Below are 26,955 nucleotides of genomic sequence, written 5' to 3'. Positions count from 1 at the left end.
CAAACGGCCCGCCTCAACTCCCCCCATTTCCTTGACAGACCCAGGAATAGATCCTTTATTCAACAAGTGCAAAGGCACTGACTCACATGTGTGTGCTTGGAGATATGCACATGCGTGTACACACGGACACACACACACGCCAGGACAAGTTTTTTCACCATGTCTGTTCGTTCATTCGAATGTACTCCTACAGTTTACCTACAGTATGGGGGGCGCCAAAACAACCTACACACACTCAAAAACAAATAAACAATACAACCGTTGTAAACTGTGTAGGGCAATTTGGTAAAGAGATAAACATCCAAACAAATAAACATGCAGAAGTTGCTTTTTACGGGTCAAGTAGTCTGTGTATGCATACAAATGAATGCCGATCCACTTAAGTGTGTGTGTGTGTGTGTGTGTGTGTGTGTGTGTGTGTGTGTGTGTGTGTGTGTGTGTGTGTGTGTGTGTGTGTGTGTGTGTGTGTGTGTGTGTGTGTGTGTGTGTGTGTGTGTGTGTGTGTGTGTGTGTATGTGTGTGTGTGTGTGTGTGTTTGTGAGAGAGAGAGAACATCTGGGATCCAGAGCAGAGCTGTAGTGGTCTACAGGGAGGTGACCCTGGCCTTAGGAGACCCCTTTGCAGACTTCCACAAAGCTTGTATGTCTGGAGAAAGAGGAAAAGAGGCTGATGGTAGCACCTGCCTGCACTTCTAGGTCTATGTTTATTCAGGCCTTCAGTAATCCCTTTGTTGATTACTGAACCTAACATGCACACATCACATAGCTCATTTTGTGGTTGCAGCTACAGGTTGTGTACATATGAAATCTTATATATTGGCCATGACTTGGACAATGTTCTGTCTCTGTTTCTGGCATCCCATCCAACTAAAACTTTAGATTTCTTTTGCTGTTACAGCAAATTTTAACTATAGGCATTTCAAGATATTGGTTGCTAATCCTTAGAAGATTTGTAAAAGTGCCCCTGCACTCTAAAATGTGTTTTTTTTGTGTGCATGTACATACTCTAAATGTATGACATTGACTATACTGACTTGTACCTGAGCAAAGTTTGCCACTAGAGAAGTGTTTTCACATTCCTCTACTGAAGGAGGCAATGTCTGCACTTCCCTGAAATCTGAAATTTAAAAGGTATCCCTGGCAGCTTTAGTTGTTACGTCACTAATCCAGTTGTCCAATATGTGAAACACTATTTGACTTGGGAACAACTTCGACACAAAACCGGCAAAGAAACCTGAAACCTCCAGCGCAGAGCGGACTGTCAGTACAGAGAGAAAACACACTGCCATCATGGCTGTCAGTCACTGACAGTTACAAGCTCACAAGCAAACAAACAACAGAAAATAATAAAAGGATGCTAACTTCACTAACCAGTCTGATACGTCTGCTAGTCGCTGATTTTAGTGCCCAACAGACTGGGTCTGGGTTTGACTGATGCACAATGTAAATGTGCTTCCAGCCAAAATATTAATCATAGCAGAGTAAATCTCGCATACTTTAAAATGTGTCTGGAGTGAGACTTTATGGGATGCAAAATCATTCACATTTAATAAAATGTTACTGAACTCAACTTACTGTAAGATATAGGACACCTGGGTCCCCTTTTGGACCCTAAAGTCATTAACTCTACTCCTATGGCTGTGAGGATTGACTTGACATGGCCAATGTGATGCTGTGTGGTTTTAGTTTGGGATTTGGTCCGCAACATGTATGCAAAAATGTATTTATTTATTTATTTTTTTCATTTATTAGCTAAACCTAAATGATAAGTAACCAAAAAGCACCTTAGTTTTCATGCTAATCATGAATTCACTTGTTTACAGTTTGGCTAGTTAGACCTAATGCTGTCTTCATTCCTTTCATTTTAATACATTCTCTTTCCCTCCCCTTCTACCTTTCCTCATTGCCCTCAGGGTCTGAGCTGGGTCAAACTGTTCTGAAATGCAACTAATGCAACCTCTGGTATGTTAAAACATATATTACAGAGAGAGATTTTGTGGGGGAGAACGCCAGCTGTCTGCTCTGGAGGAATGAAAGAGTAAATCTGTTGTCTTAATGATGGTGGTGTGTCTCAGGTGTATAAATCTCTACGGAGTTACCTCTAGTTTGGATTCCTATATCTGTTTGTTAACCTTGGTGTGTGTGTGTGTGTGTGTGTGTGTGTGTGTGTGTGTGTGTGTGTGTGTGTGTGTGTGTGTGTGTGTGTGTGTGTGTGTGTGTGTGTGTGTGTGTGTGTGTCAGTGTGTGTATGTGTGTTTGTGTTAAAGGCTAAGGATATTTTAAACAGTGTCAGTATGTCTAAAGATTAGGAAACTGGTCTCAAAGGACTGTAGTGGGCTCTGACCAGATTAGTATTATATTAAAAATGCACATTCTACTTTGCTTTTTCAATTTCCAAAGGTCACATGTGGCCAATTTATGCTTTTTATATTCTAAATATGATCTCTATGACTAGATTCTTTGTTATCTCTAACAAATAGGGCTTCACATTTAAATTGTAACACTGAAATCAAGTGTGTGTGGAAGGAAGGAGACGTGTATTCTCATCGTAAATCATGAAATCGTCTCATGGCTTCTTTTCCTCATGAACTACTGACCTCCCCGGTTCTCATATCTGCCCTTATGCCCAAGGTAGCTGGTTGCGTGTATGTGACGTGAGTATGCTTTACAGGAGTGTATGTGTTGAAGGCTGAATACAGCTTTATCAGATTGTATAGATTCGACCCTACTTTGTGCATGTTCATCTTCTACACAAGAGTTTGTGTTTTAAAGCTCCCATGGAGTTTGTGTGTGACTCTCATTTTAACCAGTTAATGATATGGCTTTTAATTTCCGTGACCAATTGCCTTCATATAATCTCGATGTGTAGCTGTCTATGTATTTCCGTTTCTTATTGGCTGCTCACAGCTCTGTCTGTCCTGAGCGTCCATTGTGTCAGGCAATCGGATTAGCCCCAGTCACGGTTGGCTCCAGCTATTTACTGCTATACTAATGGGTATGAATGGACATGCTTGTCGTTAGGAACGGACGCTTTGTCTAACGACATAGCAGGGAAATAAAGTAAAGTCTAATGTGGTGTGTGATAGTAACCTAACTTACCAAGGTCAAATAAAGTGTGTGTTGCGTAGCTGCTGTTTCATGACTCTGTCTTGTGCCCAACAATGTTGACATGTTCTGGAGAAAGAGAAGAGGCCTGTATTTGGAATTGATGATGTGCTTTTCACTCTGTTTTATTGGTTGGCTCTTAGCTTTATCCTGCAGAAACATGTTTTCTACATTTTTCTGGATGTAAGTATACAAAGGTATGGTCATGGCCAGCATGGTCACAATGTGGCAGGTGCCTGTGGGAGTGTTTTGGAGAGACACAGAAAACTGCAGAGCTAAGGTATGTGTCAGGGATAAAAGCCTCTGAAAGTGAAGATTTCCTATTTTTGCAGTTTTGCGGGGTATTTTAGTGTCTTTCAACTTTTTCACACCACCAATAAGCCAGGCTGTCTTTGAATATTGTCTACCATCAGTATCATTATGTAGTAAAAGTTTAGCTTTTTTAACAGGGGTTTGGCTCATAACATTGGTTTGTTCCCAAGTTTTTTGGCTTGACCAAAACTCTAATGACCAATCATAAATATATTACATGAAAGCATTCCCCTGTGCTTAATGGAAATTGAGCTATGTTTTGTCCTAGGTTGTCCAATATATCATTTAATAATCATTGGCTATCTTTACATGCACACTGATACTCCACAAATGTTCCAAATATGACATTGATCTGAATTTGATGCATCATGTAAGCAGCATATCCCGTTTGGATATTCAAAATAAGGCCCCTTTCCGAACATAGCATTTACCAATTAAGATGTGGGAAATGCCGGTATTATTCAGGTTTTGGAAACATTCTTTGGATATGTTTTCAGCTATTTGGATTATGCATCTTAATTAGTTGTTTTTTTTACCAAAGTTTACAATGGTTAATGGCCAGTTTATGATCAACTTGCGACCTCTGGGATGTTCACTGCTTACAGCTCTGTGCATTGCTATGGTTGTTGTACACATACCAACTAGCCAACAGCTTGCAAGGCTGGGGTAGAAATGCATGCAAAACCGACATTTCTGGTTGGAAGGAGAAACAAACCTGCTTTTAAACATTATGAAAGACTTGGATCTCAACAGGTTTTTGGATATGTGCAAACATGCAAGCATGCATACTCAATCAAGTCCGACATCTAAACGTGAATATTAATTTCCGTTAGCTGTATTAATAGTCTAGTAGGAATATTGTCTTTTTTGGAACAATGCCAAAAAAATATATATTTTGTGCATGTAAGCGTAATCAGTGTTGAACACAGACTCTGTTTGAGACTGACAGTGAACCCTTTCTGATGGCTACTATTTAATCACAGCAGTTGAAATACTCTCCCTCCATTTTCCTCAGGGTTGACAATATTTTGTAGAGCCAAGTTTTGTTTTGCGTGGGAGGAGCAGGTGTGATTTCACATACTTTCAGTAAGATGTGGGCAACCATACTGCCTCTCTCTTTGTTTCTCCCTGTATCCCTCCTCTGGACTGGCCAATCCCTCTTGGCCATGAACGGAGTGAAAGTCAGTACCTCTGACAAACCCAGTCTTTTACTTTCTAATGATCCCAATCTGGAGATAACTATCTGTGTGTGTGTGTGCGTGTGTGTGTGTGTGTGTGTGTGCGTGCGTGCGTGCGTGCGTGTGTGTGTGTGTGTGCGTTGGTGGGTTGGCATGCTTACTTGAGATGTTGGCAAGAGCAGGAAAGGTCAAGGGGATTGCAGGCATATTGTGCACGTCTACATGCATGCAGATTGACATGGGTGTAGTTTGAGCCTGACTCAGATCGTAGAAAATTGGTTTCGCTCACTGGAGCCTTAAAAGATCTGTAATAGGCCCCAGTGGAAAGGTAGCCAAAGAAATAGAGAGAAAATGAAGGGAAGTAAGAAATAGAGAATGTAAAAGATGAAGAGAAATCTTTGGTCACTAGAGATTAAACAGAGCAGCGGCGGAGGGAGAACCGAGAAACAATTGGGGGAGAAGCAGTGGAGGCCACTGAGAGATGTTGCAGCAGCAGTAATTGTTTGCAGTGACCACAAGTAGGCCTTCAGAAATACATAGTGTGTGTTTGGGTACATTTGAATGTTGCAACTTTGGAAAACCCTCTTCACAGGGTTAAAAGTTCATGGGGTCAAGAGTGTGTGTTAATGTCCGTGTATCTGTATGCAAAAATATGTGTGCCTGACTCTTTCTTTCTCTTTATCCCCTCTAGTATTTTCTGGCCCATTAGTTTTCACGGTCTGTACAGCTTGAGTATATAGTTGGTCAGTAATTCTTTCCTCAAGTATATTTACTGTAATAAGTGGCTTTCTTTTGACATGTGGTGGACTGGTAATGGTTTCTAATTGCAGGAGAAAACCCATTTCCCCACACTAATCTGAAAAGATGCACACTCTTTTTGTGAGTGTACTTGCAAACATACACGTAAGCATACAAATTTATATATGTAAACACACACGTGCAGACCAACATATATTAGAATAAACAAGCATACACACACCACCAATAATGTACACAGAAGCACACGTGCATACGGGCAAAGCGGCCACACACGCACAAATGTCACCTGAGCTCTACATAATCCCATAATGAAGCAGTTAAGAAACCAAATGTCAATTTTATGAGATGATCCTGACTATTGGCAGCACATTGGTCCAATTAGAGTATTTACTTTTGTATATTTTCCCACAAACTTCTAACTATATTTAATATGGTTCAACAGGTCCTGAACTGGAAGATATTTATCAACAGTTGTACACAAAAGGTCCTTCAGGATTTATTCAAATAGGGCTGGATTTTAAATTGGCACAAATATATTGTGATCATCTGAAACTCATTACTACATGTGTTTAATAGTTTGAATAACAAAGTTATTGAAGTTTGTATATGGGTTTATCTGATGCTCTGCATGACAGAGGAACATGGTTGACCATCAATTAATCAGTTCGATGTGATTTTGCATTGACATATGAATCGACATCGGGAAAATACTCATATTAACATTGTGGTATTGATTTCAACTATAATGCCATATGTAGTTGGCACACTTAAGAGACCCTAAAATCTTATCTTATTATAGTCTTTGATGTTTTGAAACAAATAATTTCAGGTTTCATCCGGTTCCAGTCATTAAATCTATAGCTCTGTTAACAGTCATACAAAAAGAATCAGTTATTTCTGACATGAGCTTAAGCACAGTACCACTAGAGCTGAGTTTGAAACCTTTAAGGGATAGTTGAATGAGGTAGTTATCTGTATTCAGTGTATTACCCGCAGTAGATGGCAATCGGCATGCTTCCAGTTTTGAGAAGCAGGCAGGGGGACAGGCGGCTGTTGATGGTAATGCAAATCGCTTGTTAACACTATTTTCTTACTGGCACTTGCCATACAATTGTGCTCATGTAGAGTACTGCTTTATTGTAGCTGTTTTGTTTCGCGTAGGTTCTCCTGCAAGACATAATCAGGGAAAAAAAGTGCTACCATTCTGATCAGCGGGCTGAGGCTCATAGGTTGAGGTCTTTTAGGTTCCTTCAGTCAAATTTACCCGTGTCTTTCTTTGGCATTTTCTACAATCCGGTGAAGCAACGATGCATTCAAATGAAAGCAGTGAATGTAACACTCTCCCAGTCTATACAAAAACTGACATGACTGAGGGGTTTGCGGGCAGTCTTCAAGGTCCTGGAGGGAGGAATGTGGTTGCACGAGTGTGTGCTTTGCTTGGTTAGGTACGTATATGTCTCTGTATATGTCTGTGTATGTGTATGTGCATATATATATGTGTACGCAGCCACATATGGAAGTGCTTGTCTCATATATTGTTGTTGTTCCAGCCAGGCGGCTACAACAGACTGAACCGGCCAGAGGCGGTGTGTGTGTGTGTGTGTGTGTGTGTGTGTGTGTGTGTGTGTGTGTGTGTGTGTGTGTGTGTGTGTGTGTGTGTGTGTGTGTGTGTGTGTGTGTGTGTGTGTGTGTGTGTGTGTGTGTGTGTGTGTGTGTGTGTGTGTGTGTGTGTGTGTGTGTGTGTGTGTGTGTGTGTGTGTGTGAGAGAGAGAGAAAGAGAGAGAGAGGGAGAAAGGGATAGAGAGAGAGAATGTGAATGTTTTCAAAAAGCACAATTCAAGGCAAATAAAGTATAACCACAGTGAGTGTACCCAAGAAGACTCAGAACAAAATGTACTCTATTATTTTACTTTAAATCTGTTCTACTGAAAGTACATTTTAAAATGGTCTTTTTGTATTTGGTGACTGTGTAAGAGTTATTGGCTTAAGGTTCCAGCTTCTAGGGATACTATTTAAACCAACTGTGAGTGTGCTGCATGTGCATGTTCACACACATACTGCAGACACAAAGTCATGCTTCGGATCAGGCTTGGGTTTTGATATTATGATCGCCCTTCATCTTTCCCCTGCAGACGCACATAATCGCCCAACGCTTCTCACTTTCTCTCCTCAAGAAACAACTCTGAGTTTGGCTTTTATCATCGCCCTCAAAAGGGCGCAGACTTCACTCCCATTCCACTCTCGAAATGGATTCAGGGTCCCAAGCGGTTTCTGTCCAAATGGCCATGGTAGTCAAAACCCAGAGAAACTCTTGATATTAGAGAAGAATAATGTCTTTCAACAGTGTGTAAGGTATTCCAAGTGAGTCACAGATGATTGCAATTTTCCCCTATGACCACAGTATAATAAGGTACATGAACCCCTTCTTCATCTCCCTCCCTTTAGTTTTCTCTCTCTCTTTGGCAAAATGGCCATCATCCAAAATAATATTTGCCATCTGATGAGTGCTTGAGATGAGTAGGAATACAGTTTCATGTGCACCCCCCTTTTTTGTCTCTTTTCAAATGTTTTCTTTTTTTCTCCTTTTCACTTGCATTTCGTTGAACTTGACTTTTTCACACATGTACCCCACCCTTCCCCCTCCTTGTTACGTTTTTTTTTCATATACACGTGTAGAACAACAGTGTGTCTTGAACGTTTGCCTGGGTGGTCTCACTTGTACTCCAAGATCCCTTCGACTCTCCAGGGATTTTCATTTGAGAGGGTAGCGGTTCACTACCACAGCTAGCCTGCAGCTCATAGCCCTGCTTCACTTTGGTTGTTTCAGTTTGATGTTTGTTAACCCTTTGTTCGGTAACTTTGTGCCTTGTGACTGTGTTATTCTCTGTGTTTTAAAAAAAATTGCACTTTTTAACAAACCAAACCTTTTACCACAGTCAATTAAACATAAATCCTAAATATTATTTGTCAAAGTCAAAATACATCTAGGCTGAAACTACTGACATTTGTTTTCAGTTGTTCTTCAGTCAACCCTGGTAATTAAATTTAACAGGCTTTTAAATCAGCTCACCTTTTTTCTTGTTAAGTCAAACTTTAAATGTCCAGATCATTATCACGGTTTATAGCTTGACGGTATTTGAAGTGAAATTTGATACCGGTTTTCTGTTTGGCTGCAGTTTGGCATGCTGTTCTGCAACTGTCCAGCAGGGAGCACTCTTGGCACATATACTTGAGAGCTCCATCAAACTCTTACCAACAAAAAGTGTCAGATCTTTATTAGAAATGAGCATCAGCTGGAATCAACTTATGGTATTACAAAATAACAGCTTTACAATTACTCTGAAACATGTGTTGGCTTTTCAAGTCTTAATTTGATTGACAAAACCCCATTAGATTGAAGGGCAATGCTTTCTTTGACTCCGAAAATGGGTTTGTATATTTATTTGACAGCATTGCTGAGTTGAATCTATTTTAGTACAATCCAGAAGGATTCAACCCAAACATCAACCTTTAGCGGGCCTGTAAAAACAGTTTGTCCCATCTGTCCGTCCATCCCTCATTAAAACAAAATGAAACACCATCGTCATCCAAGTGGCAAATACAGACCTCCAATCAACATCTGAGCCGCACACACAAACACACAAAAACATAAAACCCATACACACGGGCCTATTTCTGAGTGACACAAATCCCAGCTCAGATGACGCGTTAAAAAGTAAGTCGATGCCACAGCGGTGATTTTATGTAAGACTTTTTCTTTCTGTTGGTCTCTCTCTCTCTCTCTCTCTCTCTCTCTCTCTCTCTCTCTCTCTCTCTCTCTCTCTCTCTCTCTCTCTCTCCATCTCTCTCTCTCTCTCTCTCTTTCTCTCTGGGTTTTTGACAGTTTGGAAAGTTTGGAGTCATGGGTTTTAATCAGGGTCTTGCGGCCGGGCTCAGAGCATGGCGTGGCGTGGCATGATGGCTCAGTTTAAAGATGTGGGTCTGGGTCAGGGCCAAGCCTGGGTGGCACTGCCAGAAAGAGGGGGGTCTACTCAGACTGCATCCACAGCAGAGTTGGCTGCAGACCCCCAAAGACCTGAATGGACTGCATTAACGAAAGCTGATTATGTGAGAGTATGCATGTGTGCATACGGTGTAGACTCGGATGTGCATAGACTTGATCACACACAAACACACACACACACACACACACACACACACACACACACACACACACACACACACACACACGCACACACACATACACAATGTTTGATCAGTGTGAGGAAGTGTGGCGAAGAGATGAATTAATCTAAATCATACTGCGTGTTTTAGCCTCACCAGTTTTACATCAGATCTGGCTGGTAATGTGTGTGTGTGTGTGTGTGTGTGTGTGTGTGTGTGTGTGTGTGTGTGTGTGTGTGTGTGTGTATGTATGTGTGTGTGTGTGTGTGTGTGTGTGTGTGTGTGTGTGTGTGTGTGTGTGTGTGTGTGTGTGTGTGTGTGTGTGTGTGTGTGTGTGTGTGTGTGTGTGTGAATGCGGTGGATACTTTTACCCCCACTGTGGTAATCATGACTTGATGAACCATGATGAATTTTAAGCATTATTTTCTATTAAAAAACAATTGGAAAGGGAACAAAACAGCATACAATTAAAAAGTGAAGTAAAATGGTTTAGGGGATTATCAGTGCCCGACATTTTATGCGTTCTAAATGTGTCTTCTAACTGAATTAAAACCTGGGACACTGTATGGTTGGGGAAAAAGGATTGTTAAGCAACTACTCAATTCTTGACTGACTTTGTAGGGGGCTTAAGTGGTGCTGTGTCTCTGAAATACAATTCGCTCACAAGAAGTTGCAACTGTGGACGCGGTTCATGCCACTTTGTTACACTTTTCTCTACAGTCTGTCCTGTCTGTCATGACAATCCACAGATCAATGAGATTCGTGCCCTCTCACCTCTCAGCAAATGATCTGTTTCGACTTTACTGCGCGGCTCGCTCTAACCCATCAATTTTCTGTCCAACCTGACTAACAGAGGTCCCTAAAATGTTGGCAGTGTTTCTCTGTGTTCAGAAAGAGAGTTTTGTTTGAGTCCAGCTGAGTATTAACAAAACTTAGCGATCTGTCTTAGGGTTGCCCGGACAGTTCATGAAGACACTTTTCAGTGGGTTCTTACAAAGAGCATAGCTGCTTTAACCGTCAAAAGCATGAAAAATAAATAATAATGTCAGGGTCTTTACTCAAAATGTGTCATGAGCTTGTTCCTTATGGTTGGAAACATGTTGTTTCTTTTCTAATGTCCCAAGGAAAAAGATTTAACTTGTTGAGCTAAATGTGTCAGGATTGTAGTCCCGTGTTACTGTTTGCTTTACACATATAGTGTAGAGATTATACTGTTTTCTAGATTTGTACAGCATAATACTATTCTAGGTATTTTTTTAAAACATTTATGTCATAAATAATTCCCTGTAGGGCAAGACAAAACTGCACGCATGCTTGTCATATCACATTTGATTTATCTTAGAATTGCGTCATTTTATTGTGACCTATATCATTATTTCAGGCGTATAAAATCATTGTGGTTATATAAATCTTATTTTTGGTACTTGGATAACAAGTATTATGTTACTGGAGGTGGAGACAAATTAAAGGGAGAAAATTCCCCTGATGCCTCAGGTCATGCGTAATATATGCAGAGGTGAAGTGGATGCAGTGTGAGTGTGTGCAAGTTGTGTCTGTCGCTAACAATAAGAGTTGTTCTCAGTGAAGTTAATGCATATATAAATGTGTGTGTGTGTGTGTGTGTGTGTGTGTGTAGGTGTGTGTGTGTGTGTGCGTGTAGATGTTGTGTGCGTGTGTGTGTGTGAGAGTGTGTGTGTGTGTGTGTGTTTGTGTGTGTGTGTGTGTGTGTGTGTGTGTGTGTGTGTGTCAGTGTGTGTGTGTGTGTGTGTGTGTCAGTGTGTGTGTGTGTCGTGCCAAGGCCACATTAGAGGAGCCTTTCAAGTCATGTCGGCCACCTCCTACTCCTCTGCAAAGTGCCTGTGTTGTGGTCTGCTCAACAGCCAACCTCCAAGAACCCCTGCGAACGCTCTGTGTGCTCTGTGTGTGTGCTCTATGTGCTCTGTGTGTGTGTGTGTGTGTGTGTCCATATGAATGTGTATATAATGTTGTAGGGTTATTCCCAGTGCGTGGGATCCCCCAAAATCCTGCTGGGTTTCTCTTTTGTGTCCCTCTTCCTGTTTCCGCCGCCTCTTCTCTATCATATCAGTTTCTGGCTTTCTTTGTGGTTAACACAATAGAGATCTATGAAAATTATGAGTTCTGTCAACTTTGATTGTGCGTGACTCAGTTTAGCAATCACCTCCATACTGCTATAATAAGTCTGCCGCTCTGCCCCCATAATGTAGTCAATGACAAACTTTGGGTCTGGTCTCATCCTCCCCTCTACACACACACACACACACACACACACACACACACACACACACACACACACACACACACACACACACACACACACACACACACACACACACACACACACACACACACACACACACACACACACACACACACACACACACACACACACACATAGACACACACACACAACACACACACAAACACACACACCCTCAGCTCTTTGATAACTATGCCAATCCCTCCAAGCATGCGCTAACACATTTCAGCACACTAGCACTTACTGTGGATTGGGTTCAGAATAAAAGGTTAGCGAACGCTTTGATCCTTACCAAACAGAACACATGCTAACACATTATAGCCGTGACACACCATGCCATTGTGCTTTATGTACTAGCCGAAGGGGAGCACAAGACAGTGTGTACATCTTTAATATGCTGTCAGTATCTCTACAACTCTCAATAGTAGCTGCCTACTGTGAAATAATAAAAGATGTTTAAGCTAATGAAACTCTCAGCGGTGTATCAGCCTTCATTAAGATTATGTTTACTTTATTCCATAAACAGATCAGCCCATTACTCTCACATGAACTATTTCACTCTTCTATTGGTTCATAAAAGCAGTCACGATGCAAATACTGACTAGGATTGTCATGCATATAATAATAATAATAATAATAATAATAATAATAATAATAATAAAGTGTTAAATACCCTCAGTACATTAGCTAGTTGCATTGTAACTACTAGCTAACTCATTGAGAGAGTTTAGAACGTTGTTGCTTTTGATTTTGATTTGGAGGTGGGTACCAGAAAATGTAGCTGAAACAAAAAAGTCATAGCACTATATTTTTTGTATTTTCTTACACAAAAATGAGAAAATATCCCTGGATCCAGCTTCCAAAATGTGAATATTTAGTCTTCTGTGATAGTAAGCCGAATATTTTTAGCTTGTTGGTTTAACTAAACAAGTACTTTGAATATGTAAATTGGGAGGCCTTTTTTTTCGTTTAAAGACCAAAAAATTAATTGTGAAAATAATAGGAAAATTAATCAGTCGTGAAAAAATGGGACACAAAACCTACATTTCTAATGGTGTTAGTCCACACATTTTGAATAATTTTTTTAGTTAAACCTGTACATGATTGTCACCATACTATATATATAAGTCCACTGCGATTAAACTTTTTCTCTCTTGATACTTCTGATACTACAGCTCAGGATATCTGCCAATACCAAGTACCAATCAGATTCAAGTGCTCCCCTTTCCCATATCTGTTGATTTTACTGCAGAGAACTTAATTGAATTATTTTTATGTTAAGTGACTTGACAACTAGAGCTGCAAAGACGAATCTGTATCAGCTATTACAGAGATGAGATTATCTTAAGAAGATTAATCGCTAACTTTTTTGATAATCAATTATTCGGTTGGAGTATTTTTATAAAGAAAAGAAAGTAAAAATTCTCTAATTCCAGCTAAATGTGAAGTTTTTCTGGTGTGTTTTCGCCTCTATAACAGTACACTGAATATCTTTGAGTAGTGGACAAAACAAGATATTTGATGACGTCATCTTGGGCTTTGGGAAACAGTGATCCACATTTTTCCCCCCGTTTTATGACATTTATAGACTAAACAACTTATCGATTAATTGAGAAAATAATCGACAAATGAATTGACAACAAAAATAATGATTAGTTGCAGCCCTAATGAAGACTCAGTCGGCTGTCCTCAGAGACAATATAATACTGAATTCCATAATCACATTAACAAAGAAATGTTATGATACCTGATCTGCTCAATCAGATCAGAAGTATGGTATGCACCGATCAATCCCAAAAATATGATGATATATTCAGTTATTGTCCCAGCCCTAACTGACAGCAAATTGACCCGTTTCTCACATAATACTTATAAAGAGAGCATATGAAAGGCTATGTTGTTACTTCCATCCTATTTTGTAGGGAATATTTCTTTGCTTTCAAACACTTTCATAAATTCAGATTCTGTGTGTGTGTGTGTTTGTGTGTGTGTGTGCATGTGTGTGTGTGTGTGTGTGTGTGTGTGTGCATGTGTGTGTGTTTGTGTGTGTGTGTGTGCACATACGCATTTACAAACACCTTTACACATTTGTGTGTGTGTGAGTACTTGTTTGTATCTCCACACTTTAAATCTGTGTGTCTATATACCTGCTGGGTTGTGCTGAATTGACTGGGCACGGTCAGCATGAGTAAGCAGCCAGGGGAAGATTGAGGCAGCCAGATGCAGCGGCCCTGGGCTACCGAGGATATCATTACCCCGGGTATGTAGCTGGCCAAAACTGGAGCCCCCAAGCAGAGTTTCATCAAGGTGGACCCCCCGTCTGCGGCGAGGGGGAGGATACAAGTTAACCTGTTGTCCTGCAGTGAGGACCGGTATTAAGCAGCAGGTGAAAAGAGAAAGCATCCCGTGACTGGAAAGAGGTGGAAACAAGAAAATGTGCAGAAGCGTACCAGGAAGCAGGCACATACTCAAACCGTGAAAGACTGTCTCTTTTCATTTCCCCCTCAACAGGAAACCCTCTGAGTGCCTCTGTGTGTGTATGTGTGTGTGTGTGTGTGTGTTTGTGTTTGCATGTACATTTTACATAAAGTTTTATATTATCATTTCCAACCTATGAGTCCTACTTTCCAGTATCATGTACCGCAATATAGCTTTTGCTTTACTTACGTAAACAGAAATATATCTCTGAAAATTTCCATTCAGAGGAAATAGCCAGGATATTTTTGGTGCGCGGCTCTGACAGAACAACTTGATGCATGGCCACTGGCAACGACATCAACAGTATCTTCATACGGGAATTGGACCGTCTCCTCTCAGTGAGGTAACCCATAGGCCATGAATCATGCTGCCTTGCTTCAGAGTCCTGTGGTCCCGGGGGCTGACAGTTTGACCGCTCCATAATGTGGTCTCTCTCCTCTGCTCACACTCCTCCCATCCCCATCACCACACATTCCAACCAATGGACCAGTCATGTAAGGTCAAGAAAATAGAATAGACATTGTGTGTAATGTATCTTCCCAATGCTGGTTAGCAGGACCCATAGGCAAAGAGTAGATAAATTGATGACCAAAAAAAACAACAACACTGGAAAGAAATGGAGCTTTACAAACTAAAGCATGGAGAGGGAGACAAGAGGGCCTGAAAGAAGGGTATTCCTGTGCGTCTCTGCTTGCTTGTCTGTTTTGGCAGCTCAGACACAGAGCTAGTCTGGCTGTCTGCCTGTCTGGTCCTCTCTCTGGTCTCTCCTCCATACTGGTGGGTCACTGGTGTTTGGATCACGACAGTACAGCTGTTAACCACCGACTTGGACTGAGCCTCCCCACTATGTGATTTAGCTTTGCCAATTATTATATACACACAAATGAAAGTCATCTATCAAAAGCTTTAGCCTGGGAGTAAAAAAAAAAAAGAAAACACAAAGACAGGGTGGGAGAAGTAAATCTAAAATAATAAATAAAATAATGCCAGAAATTGTAATGATAAAATCACTGAAATACTCCAATTTTAATCATATTTTTACCTTTTTAAAGAGCAGCAGTGAGTTCATCAAAAGCTTATTCGAGTCCAAGTGATGAATGGACAGTTCATCCGGTGCAAGAGCGGTCCTTGAGCAAGGGGTTTATAACACTGCCCCGGGCCATATTCCAGCTGAGTTAAACACACCCTGACGTGTGTGTGTGTGTGTGTGTGTGTGTGTGTGTGTCTGTCTGTGTCTGTGTGTGGGTGTGTGAGTGTGCGTGTATGTGTGTGTACACGTGTGTGTATGTGTGCGTTTCTGTGTGTGAGAGAGAGAGAGACATAACACGTCTGAGAGTGTGATGTAGTCACTTCCTCCCACTGGACTGAGCAACTGTTGTCAGCTTGACCCTGCGCCAGTTAACCCCTCGCCACCCCTGGCACTGCAGGCGAGGGTCCCGGGTGTGTGAGCTTGAGAGAGAAAGACAGATTGTATGTGTGTGTGTAGCGTGTGTTGGCAGACCACAGGTGTCTGGTCACGGTGTCAGAGTGTTAAGAACTCTAGCCCCAAAGACTCTCAGCATCTGTTTCAGAGGGAGGGAGCAACAGAAAAGAGGAGGAGAGGTTGGCGGGGGTTACCAACACATACCCTGAGGGGTGTGGGGGCTTGCTGGGGAAGGGGGTGGGGGTGGGGGGTGCAGTAGCTGACAAGCAGGTGCCTATGTTGACATTAACCCTTCATACTTGAACCCCACCTCCTCTCAAACCCACACACACTGCACACACAATAAATCCTGGAGAGGCAAGCATAATTGCTGAGCCTGATTGGAGGGAATGCAGAGGGAATCCCCTTTTACACACACACACAGACATCATTGGATCTTTTTACTTGGGGTCAAAGTTGAGAGAAAAAGAGGAGAGTACATACAACTCTGACATTTCCTGCTGTCTTTGTGAGTGTGTGTGCGTGTGTGTGTGTGTGTGTGTGTGTGTGTGTTTGTGATTTGCATGCACAATGTCCACACATGCGGACCATGTGAACAGCTACAGCTACAACAAGGATATGGTCACAGGCTTGTTTCTTGTTTTATTTCTTCCCCCAAAACAATGTATACCTAATATACATATGCAACAGTAATAGAACCATGCAGCATTTATGCTTCCCATTTTTGAGTTTTCTAAAAAAGAAAAATACAATTAGGAGTGCATGTGTTTGTAAATGAAACCCATTTGGACCGACTGTTAGTTAGTCAGGTGTACCGGTGCATGTCTGGGAATGATTATTTTGCTAAGAAGGAGGGGGAAGGTACACAGCAGGAGGTTGAGGAAAATTGGAACAGCTGTTGATTAACATGAGTGCTCCCTTTTTTTACTCTCTTTCAGTAGAGGAGGAAGAGGAAGATGAAGAGATGATAGAGGCAAAGCCAGGCCCAGAGTCGGAGCAGCAGGATGAAGATGACAACAAGGAAAACAAAGAAGGTACACATGTTGGATTAATGATGGGAGAGTCAAAATGGTCAGCTATTAAGTTCTCAAGTATTATGTTTTCTTAAAGGTCCCATATTGTAAAAAGTGAGATTTCTGTGTCTTTTTTATTATAGGTTCTATATACACACAGTGAAAGGTTGTAATGTCCAAACTATACTATGTATATAAAGGTAGAAGGTACTGCTGCATCACCATATCATATCCCGGGTGCAATGACGGTGTAGAGACGCAGAAAGTGCAGATTTAGAAGACCAGGAAATGCTCACCAATCAGAGCAGACTGGGCTTTTTCGTAGGTGGGAATTTAAGAGACAGGGGCTAAAATGAATTGAATTATTTTAACATGTTTTTGAACATTAAAGCATGTAAACATGTTCTAGTAAAAACACAAAATTATGAGCATCATATGGAAGCTTTCAATTCAGTACATTTCCTAATCCATAAATAAACTTGATTCATGTTGCAGCTGTACCACCAATTACTGCGAAAACACAAAACTTCCCATTCTTCATCCTCCAGTCTCCTTCCGCCCTTGACTTCTCACATGTTGTTGCTCAAACTGTTATGAAACTTGGTGACTTGTGTGTGACACCCTCTGCCAGTCAGTGGGTGTATCAGATGGAAGGACGAGGGTAGGTTGAGGTGGGGTTAAGACGGATCCAGCATATCAGCTCCATGGCATGTGGGGGTCAGCACTGATTAAAAACCTGTCACTTGACCCCCCTCCCCCGCCAAACACACTTCAAAGTGGAAAGGAATATGCGTGCATATGTTGATGGATCATGTAGTAAAATATGGGCAAAAGCCTTGGGATGGGTACAAAGACACGGATAGTTTTACATTCATATTAAGATATGTGCACAAACACAATCCTGACTGTACTGAATGTGACTCAAACACACACATAGTTTGACTTATGCATACACACACACACACACGCACACACACACACACACACACACACACACACACACACACACACACACACACACACTCATAAACACACAGTCATCTGTCTCCTCTCCATCCTGGCCTATTAGAAGGTCTGGCCTTTGATCTCTGCCACTCGATTCACTGGGTCTTTTCTCACAACTCGTAAGAAATACAAATGGATGGCAGGGATCAAAGTCAAGAGGCAGGGTAAAGGTCAATATACGTGTATCTGTGCGTGCTTGTGTGTGTGTGTGTGTGTAAAATCGCATGTGTGCTTGGGGACAGTGACTTCAAAAAACAGACGCCGTGCTGTGCAGCCATTACGTTCAAAGGGAGGCGGGACGCTCAGAGGGCTTTGTTTTTCTCTTGTTTATGAAGTTCTTACTGTAGGGGGTTTATTAGAAAAGATGCATTAGGAACTGTTTGTAGTTTATTATGTCCTGGATGTGATTCTGGTTTTCATCGAGATGAAGTGAATGTTAATCTGACATTGGAAGCACATGATGTACTTTTCTTTGCGAAGTAGACATAATAGCATTGCGTGCAGTACTGTAGTACGCTATGGATTGAGGATTTTGATACTTTCACATTATTTATATATGTCACAATGTCAGTTCAATAACAGTTTACACTCAAACAAACTTTACAGCTATTCCAAAACAAAAACTTACTACAACGTATGCACTAAGTGTTTCCCACATGCTCGTGTCTTTATGCCTATGTTCCTTCCACCAGGCTCATTTCCAGTTCTGCGGGAGCTTACAGAGGAGGAGAGGCAGCAGATCCTGCACTCTTCTGAGTTTCAGAGTTTCTTCGACTGCAGCATCCGGGTGATGGAGAGAGCTTTGGCTGAAGAAGGCAATATCTTCTTCGACTACAGCGGCCGGGACCTGGAGGAGAAAGAGGGGTGAGCAGGGAGGGGGCAGGAAGAGGGAGGAAAGGGTCTGTGTTTGGATGTGAGAGCACATGTGAGTGTTTACTTGCATGCCTCAGACTAAGAAATGTGCAAAGACTGACTCATGCCCACTGTGTCACTCTAGGGGCCCTTTGTTCTTCAAAATACATGTCTTCCCACTGATGTCACACTCTCAGGGGGTTAAAACTCCTGTGAACCAACAACCATCATGTCTTCAAGGGCATTGTCTTGCCATCTAAAGAGTTGCCTTCAAATGGAGGTTATCAAAGTGTTGGTTGAAGTTATAAGAGTCATGAGTTTGTATTATACTCCTCTGCTATTATAGAAGAATGCAGCTCACTTCAACTTTGACCACTGCAGCCACAGAGAAGCATCAAACCTGTGGTCAAATAGAGATCATGTCTAAAACAGGCCATGGCCCAGGGCTTCACATCAGTCTTTTTACCATGGACATGATATTTAGGAAATTGTAACAACATAGTGGATAATTGGCACTTATTTATGTATAGAATCTGTCTATTTACATCTGATAAGATACACACACTGAAGGTCGGGTAACTTTTCCCTGACCAATAGACACAAACACGGAACTGCGACGATACAACTTTCTGAAATGATGCAACAATCTGCTTAGGAAATTGCTGACTCACTACACTCAACAGAAGTCTCTCACCAAATTCTTCCGACGTCAGTCCAATATGCCAAATCAGCCGATGGCCGCCGACTTGAGCCAACACATTTCATCTTAGGCGACATGGACGGCCTAACTGTCGCCTCGGCGTATCATTACATGTGTACATTAGATTGCATTTTATTTCAATCACTGTGCTTCATTGACAACAACTACAGTATATGTCTCTCTTATTGTTTAGACACACAGTCATCACTTGTTTGTAAAAAAACCTTTGTTACCAAGGTGTATTACTTTTGACTTAGCATCACTGTAGTTATATCAGAAATACACATTTATCTCATGATATATGCATGAATTCCACTCTTAGCTAACAGTTAAGTGTAGGTCAGTAATTGAACCAGTAATTAGTGTTGGCCCTAGCCACAATTTAATAAGGTTATATAGCGTCTCCACTTCTTCTGTTCTCACTATACCTAGCACACTTAATGATCATTCAGATCATGCCTCACAGATGATGCTTGCAGACAGAAAGTTTTTTGGCAGGCTATCTTACTTTATCTCTATTGTATTTTTTCAGAGACTTGGGTAGCGGCTCCAGTCTATCCTTCAGTAGACTCTTCTATGATGAACACTGGTCAAAACATCGCGTAATCACCTGCCTTGACTGGTCCCCTCAGGTGAGGCCTACAGCCTGGTGTATATCACTTTGAATTCAAAAAATTCATGAAGAACATTTCTGCCATTTTCTAAAACTATCCTTTTCCCAAATTTGAAGTCTTGGCACCGGTTTTGCAGATGTTAAACTTCGATGGTAGTGTTAGTGTTGTTTACAAGACAATGCTCAAGGGTGAAAACGACAAAATATTTAATCAAATGTGCCTTTCGTGTAGATGGTGACAGCGTTTTTGGGGCTTAAAAAAGGCAAAAAAAAATGAAACCACCCTCCAGAGTGGAAATCTTAAAAATGCTCCACTGTTGTGTTTCTGTCTAAAAGGTTAAAAATGCAAAAGTGTGCTCTGATCTGCTCACGCTTGCTGTCGTCATGTACACGTTTACGTAACATCCATGTGTAGTACAGGCGAACAACAACAAACATGTCAGACTATTTCCATCAGTCTGACATTCAAGTTGCCTGGATCAGTGGCTGCAGATCCATGTCACACTGTATGGCTTCCTGCTTCTCCGATACTCGAGAGAGAAGTAAAAAGAAGTTTCTATGCATGTGTGAGCTCTTGGTGGTGTTGTGTGGCAGTGCTTCACAGTACCACCTAGCCACCATACTACATCAAATTTCACACACTTTTGCGTCACCGTATGCACGCAGATTTCGCCCCAGAGATGCTTGACTTAAAGCGAAGTGAGAAAATGCAATGCCACGCAATGCGTTTCCTGTCCAGTCTAAACTGGATCCTAGATTTATTTTCACCCCTCTCCCCCTTTTGTCTCTCTCTTTATCTCTCTCTCTCTCTCTCTTTCTATCTCTCTCTCCCTCTCTCTATCTCTCTCTCTCTCTCTCTCTCTCTCTTTCTCTCTCTCTGTCTTTTTTGCAGTATCCTGAGTTGCTGGTTGCCTCATATAATAACAATGAAGATGCTCCTCATGAGCCGGATGGCGTTGCTCTAGTATGGAACATCAAATTTAAGAAGGCCACACCAGAGTACATCTTTCATTGTCAGGTACAAAGAGCTTCCACAGAGCTACATGCTGAAAGCAGAACAAAACACGTTCCATCTTCCTCTCATCTCCTTGTTTGCCTCTCAGAATTTCACACTGAAAAGCACCGTTATTCTGTGTTTGTTTTCCATACCTTATCTAGCAACCCAGCAGTTGGTCTATCCGGTAATCTACCGCTTGTTTCCCCTTTTATGCTGTAATGACAGCATTTTTGTGACCGAAAAATAAAGAGTGAAGCAAGGGGAAATGAAAGGCAGCTTCACATGCATTCATTTGACCCACTAGATTGGATTAAAACTGAAAGCTGCCACTGCTGGCCAGTTTAATGGAAGAAACTTTGGTTTTGGTCGGAACGAAACTCATTGATGGCTGTGATGCTAATAGCAAGTGACACTAAGAAAATGGTAGAAGGAGGAAGGGAGGAGGGGATAGAAGATAGATTGGGTGTGAGGGCTTCACGGCTCCCACGACACAGACTAGGCCATATAGAGACGTCTTGGTAGTTCAATGATGTGGCCTACCACTTCCTAATCCAACGCTGCCACATGTGTTAGCCCACCCACAGTGATGCTGTGTCTAATGTCAACAGTGTTGCCTTTCCCAATTATTGACAAGTCTTCCTCATACACGTCACTATAAATGTGGAAATACACCTGTAACAGTATTAATGTGGCAGTTGTTCAGATCACTAAAGTTAGAAATGCACACACACATGCTCTCACATTAAAGCTTCATTCAAACAGGGGAAACAGATTTTCTCTCCTTTTTTTCACACACACAGAACCACATACTCCTGCTGACCGCATGCTGCGTGCAAATATTTCGATATGAAGTTTGCCATATAAGTCTAGCTCCATAATGGATTTTTAAAGCACTCTGCTCTTTCGCTGCACCACAATTTATGCCACTGCTGAAATCCATGTGGTCTCACAGATAGATTACAGCGATGCATCTTGTAGCTTTAGGATTCAGTAGTTTTTCCATGTGGTTCTCTGACGAAATATGTGCAGTACATCTGATTTTATTAACAATGTGGTTTCCGAGCATGCTTGTCTGTGAATCGTCAGTGTTGACGTATTGGGAACAAGGATATTTGTGTATGCAGCTGATAAAAAGCTCAGTTTATCAAAAGGGCTGCAAATGTGTAAAACTGAGATATGATCAGTGGAATACAATGGTGTCTGTCTGCATTGAAAAACTGAGGAATATTTATCTGTAGCAGAACAAAGCATCTTCATCAGTGTTTGTTTTTGATTTTGCGACTCATACAAAACCACCTCTACAAACACAGTCGACTTTGGGGTGGGGGGTTGACAGAAAGACAGAGAAAAAAAGATAGCGTGAGGAGCAAAAGAGCAGGGACGTGTAAATGGAGTGCTCATATAAACAGAAGAGGATAAATGGAGATGGAATAAAATAGATTGGGAAGAGAAAGAATGAATCCATGACTTCCCCCTGTCCCTGTTGGATTCGGATGAAAGGAGCACAGGAGCGGTTAGACTAGAGGAAAGAGTAGAGACATTTTTTCTTGCTCTTTCTTTCTGCCTTTTACAAACAGAGTTGCGGCAAAACTAGGGAGCCGGGGATCAGATGGCTCTTAATGTGAGAGCATGTTCTGCCATTTAACCCCCCCTCAAAAAAAACCACAGGGCAGGGTGCCTCTTCCCCTCTCTTTCCCTACTTTCTCCTATTTTTCTTTTTTAACCTCCCACCGCCCCATCCTTAGGACCAGAGAGGCAAGCTGTTCACACGCTTTCTCCTTGCATCTGTTGCAGCCTTCATCTGGTGGATGGATAGGTAGATAGACATGTTTATGTGAGTGTCGTACACACGTTTAAAGGCTGTGATGTGTGTGCGCGTGGAGGATACAAAAGAATGACAGTGCTGGGTCGGTATTGGAGGGTTAGGGTTTGTGGTTGAGGTCTGGTTCAGCAGGGGCTTTATTGTATAAGGCTATGGCTTATAGAAGGCTTCATGTTTCAGATGGGGTTTTGGTGAGGTCAAGCCTCTATATTTCCTGTCTGGCTGTGTGGCGTTTGGTAAATGGACTTAGCAGTGCAAAAACTGTCCTTTTTAACAACATACAACCTCTTACTCAGGGTAAATTTGCCTAAACAAGGGAACATTTTCTCGTTGGGGTTAGATAATATCAGTTGTTTCCAGTGCAGTTTTATTTGTCCCTGGACTTTATGGAGCCGTATTTTTTATATACAGATTATTTACTGTTATAAAAACTTGTTTGTTTGCTCTGGACACTACATAATAATTTTAAAACAATTAATTAAAACATTTAAAAACTAGTGTTGAGGAAGAGATTTTGCGTGTCTGAGTGTGAGGCAAGAGCAATCTGGGGATTGAGTATTAGCATTTTTGGCAATATGCGGCAGTGTTGTAATATTGCATCCTATAGTTAGACAGACAAACCAGGTCATGGTTTGACAAATGTTGTGGACAAATCTGACGGTTCAATGTTCCATCTCTTTCTCTTCTTACCAGCCGCAACAGCTACGCTGGTATTGTTTTCACCTTGTGAGTCTGTGTGTGTGTCATCATAGCAAAATGTGGTCCTGGAGACACCACGTCCTCTGGAGTGGGAATTAATTATTATATCATTTTTCCCTAACTTTGCTTAATTCTAGATTCTAAAACTATATCTAAAATTAAACTGTATACTAGGGGGCCTTGTACAATCCCCTCCAGGACCCGTGACAGTTTCATGTCCCCACTTTGGGAGCCGTTGATCTGTGATATAGTGCAGGAAGTGTTTGATCCATGCCGCTGTACATTCTGGTACCAGTTGAGCATGCCTCCCCTCATCACAGCCCTCTCAGCAGTTGGACCCATCATCGCCTCATCCCAGTTGGGTCCAATCTTGTAACTTCACACCAGCCTCTCAAGCGGGCAAAGTCACACCACATTAAAGGGCCTGTTTGACTTAAAACCTCTGCTGAACCTCCCAAACCACACGCCTCCCTGTAACAACCCCCACTGCTACTGTCATATCCCATTGGACTCAGTCATATTTTTATTAAAATCTTGCTTCCTTGCGTCGGTCCCTAGGCCTTTGACACTTCCAGAGAGGTTGAGTAAGACAAGCAGAGCAGGAGGAGAGTGGGAAGGAGGGAGGGAGGGCAAGGGAAGAGTGAGTTAGAAAAGACCGTGTATTATGCTGTTATGCTGTTCTAAGTGGGAACCAATGTGAAATTACACTTGAGGATGAAGCTGCATTGTATTCAGAAAGCTTGGCAGAGAAATCCTGGAAGTGCTTGCTGAACACATGGGTTAAGACTGTGTGACTGTATTTGATTTGTGGCACATTAGACAGATGTAGCTTTTACTGGCAAAAATATTTTTGGGTGTGGAATTTTGTGGTAAATTTGATTATTTTATACAACTTTGGCTGCACTGACCGGAGGTTGTTTTTATTGGTATTATATGGAGGAATTAAAGTAATTCTTTCCAGTGTCTGTAGAGTTTTATGTAAGAAGAACTAAGAACTAAGGGAAACGTTTAGGTATTGTCATGGTATCAAACCCAATAATAATTTTAAACTACCAATCTGTTCAGAATAAAAATTTGGCATTCAATAATTTGGCCTCTGATCTAAATCAGGGGGCATTTTAATTTCATTTAGGTTAGTCTTACTTTGTAAATGACAAAAAAGGGTTAAAGTAAGAGTTCAATGTTTTAGGAAATATGCTAGTTTGTTTTCTTGCTTACAGTTAGATGAGGAGATCCCTACACTCTCATATTTGTCTGTTAAGTGACTATAGCCATTTAGCTTAGCTTAGCTTGGCTTAGTTTAGCTTAGCTTAGCATAACGCAGAGAAACAGCCTTTGAAAATCTGTATGCCAGCTCCTCTAAAGCTCTTAAATTAACACCACTTCTTCCAGGTGCTTTCTGGTATCATCATTGTGAATTCACCAGCAAGAAAGCAAATAAACCTTTTTACTAAAATCCATGCCATTAAAAAATACTCTCAAGACCAAGGTATTAAAATAAGTTTTTGGTGTCAGTACAGAATCTCCAGTCTTGTTTTGGCAAAAAATATCCTCAGCTGTATAATTACGGTAAGTGTTCAACAAGAATTGAAATTTGGAGTCCTTAGACTGCTGCCTTTCATTATGTTATTTTGCATTGTATACATCCTCTAAAACTACTCAAGTTTGGGAAGTTTAGCATTATTATGGTTGATCTGAATAAGTTTGGAAAAAAGGCCCAAGGAAGAACTTGTACCATATATCTTCGAAGTTTTAATATTAGAATAAAATAGAACAGAGCACTGTGTGGATGAGTGGAACACGGATTATTTTATAACACAAATCCAATATTAAAGCTACAAAAACGCCAAAGTGAAACTATGAGTTAAGCAAACAAACAAGATATGGAAGATAAAGGGAAGGAGTTCTAGGATGCAGAGAAAAGCCTGTTTGTGTTCCCAGAGCCTACTCCTCATGCTTTTGCTCCGTCAAACCCTCATTCTTTGCCTGGTGAAATGGAGACTCGGCTTGGTATTTCTCTCTCCTTGCCAGAAACCACAGAGTGACAAAATCCGTGGGGTGTCATAAACGAGCGAAGCCAGGGGGAGAAAGGGAGGAGAAAGGTGGTTGGGGGGGTTGAGAAGCGGGGATGCAATGGAAGACAGTTGGATCCATCTGGTCCTGATAAGGCAGAGTGGAAAACAGATGAGTGCGGTGAGCGAGGCAGGGAGGCGGGTGTAGAGGAGGGATGGAGCGTGGACCTACTTGGGAGGATATACTGTCTGGCGTGCCCTATCAGCCCCCCCGCCTCCCTTTTCTTCTCACCACTCTTGCTCCATTTCTGCCTTTCCAAGCAGACTTAAGAAACAGTTTGTTGCCTGAGGAAAGAACGAAAGAGAGGAGGAGGCAACAAAGGAGGGAGTGTTCTTCTCTCTCTAGCGTTCTTTCTCTCTCTAGCGTTCTTTCTCTCTCTGTCATTCCTTCGAACCCTCCTAATCTCTAGCTGGGTGCCATCTTTCATCAGGGCCTACCATGTGTGTATTATCCTCTACAGAACACTTCCCATCAATATAATAAGAGCTGCCAGAAGCACTTAGCCTTGTGAGCCTGTGTGAGATATGGTAGATGATACTTTGTGTGTGTGTGTGTGTGTGTGTGTGTGTGTGTGAGTTCACACACACACACACACACACACACACAAATGCACAGCAGACTTTTCCTGAGTAAAGCAATGAAACCCACTGTTCTGACTGCGAGTGTGTCTTCCTGTATAACTTCCACAATTCATCTCAGGCCCAATATACCAAAGTGACTTTCTCTGCTGCTTTCTCTTCCGGTAGCTGTCACTCCACACATCATCTCCGTCTCGGCTGGCAGGAGATGACTTGGCAGGTGTCTGACCCGCACCACATGCTAGATGAGAACAATCCACAGTCACTCTGCGTTTGGAAATGAAATGTCAGGCTCTGTACCGAGTCAGACCTGATAAGAGATACAATCATAGCGGGGGTACTGTTGGAACAAGAGTTGTTAAGGTGTTATTTAGACAGATGTGGTGCTGAATGACTGAAGTCCAAACTTATTAATCTGAAATGAAGAGGAGCTGCAGATGATGGGAGTAGTGTGGCTGCATATGATTTGAAGGAAATGTACGACATTTTGGTAAATTATTTCTATTCGTGAGTTAGATGAGAAGATTGATACCACTCCAAAGTAGTGTGCGCCAAGGATGAAGCTCAACAGGCTAACTATTTTAGCACAAAGACTGGAAACGTCCCAGGTAATGGCACCTCTAAAGCTCACTAATACTCCAAAAAGCAATTTCAGTCAAAAGCAACTGGACTTGGTTATTTGTCTATGAAAACGTTTCACCTCTCATCCAAGAGGCTTCATCAGTTCATGTGGGACTGGTCCAGGACCAGTAATAACCAAATAACCAAGTCCAGTTGCTTTTGACTGAAATTGCTTTGGGGATAACGATGACCTGGAAAAATGAGAACATTCACAGGCTCACTAATACTCTTTTCCATCTTAGTGATCGTGTATACACAGGTTTTTTTTTTTAACAACTCTTTTTAA

At 41.6% G+C, this 26,955-nt stretch overlaps 1 protein-coding gene across 1 annotated transcript in view; it reads left to right on the top strand.

Annotated features, from left to right (window-relative positions):
• dync1i1a (dynein cytoplasmic 1 intermediate chain 1a) overlaps positions 1–26,955 on the top strand; it is a gene marked incomplete at its 5' end in the record, with an annotated part of 56,463 nt that overhangs the window by 7,201 nt on the left and 22,307 nt on the right. Inside the window, 4 exons of the mRNA XM_083925292.1 lie at positions 16,635–16,730; positions 18,407–18,578; positions 19,799–19,898; positions 20,772–20,897. Of these exons, the coding sequence (XP_083781418.1) occupies positions 16,635–16,730; positions 18,407–18,578; positions 19,799–19,898; positions 20,772–20,897 (494 nt within the window). The remainder of the gene's footprint in view (positions 1–16,634; positions 16,731–18,406; positions 18,579–19,798; positions 19,899–20,771; positions 20,898–26,955) is intronic.

Source organism: Echiichthys vipera, assembly GCF_963691815.1.
Source record: "Echiichthys vipera genome assembly, chromosome: 13".
Taxonomy (NCBI): Eukaryota; Metazoa; Chordata; class Actinopteri; order Perciformes; family Trachinidae; genus Echiichthys; species Echiichthys vipera.
This window is presented reverse-complemented; position numbering and strand designations above follow the sequence as displayed.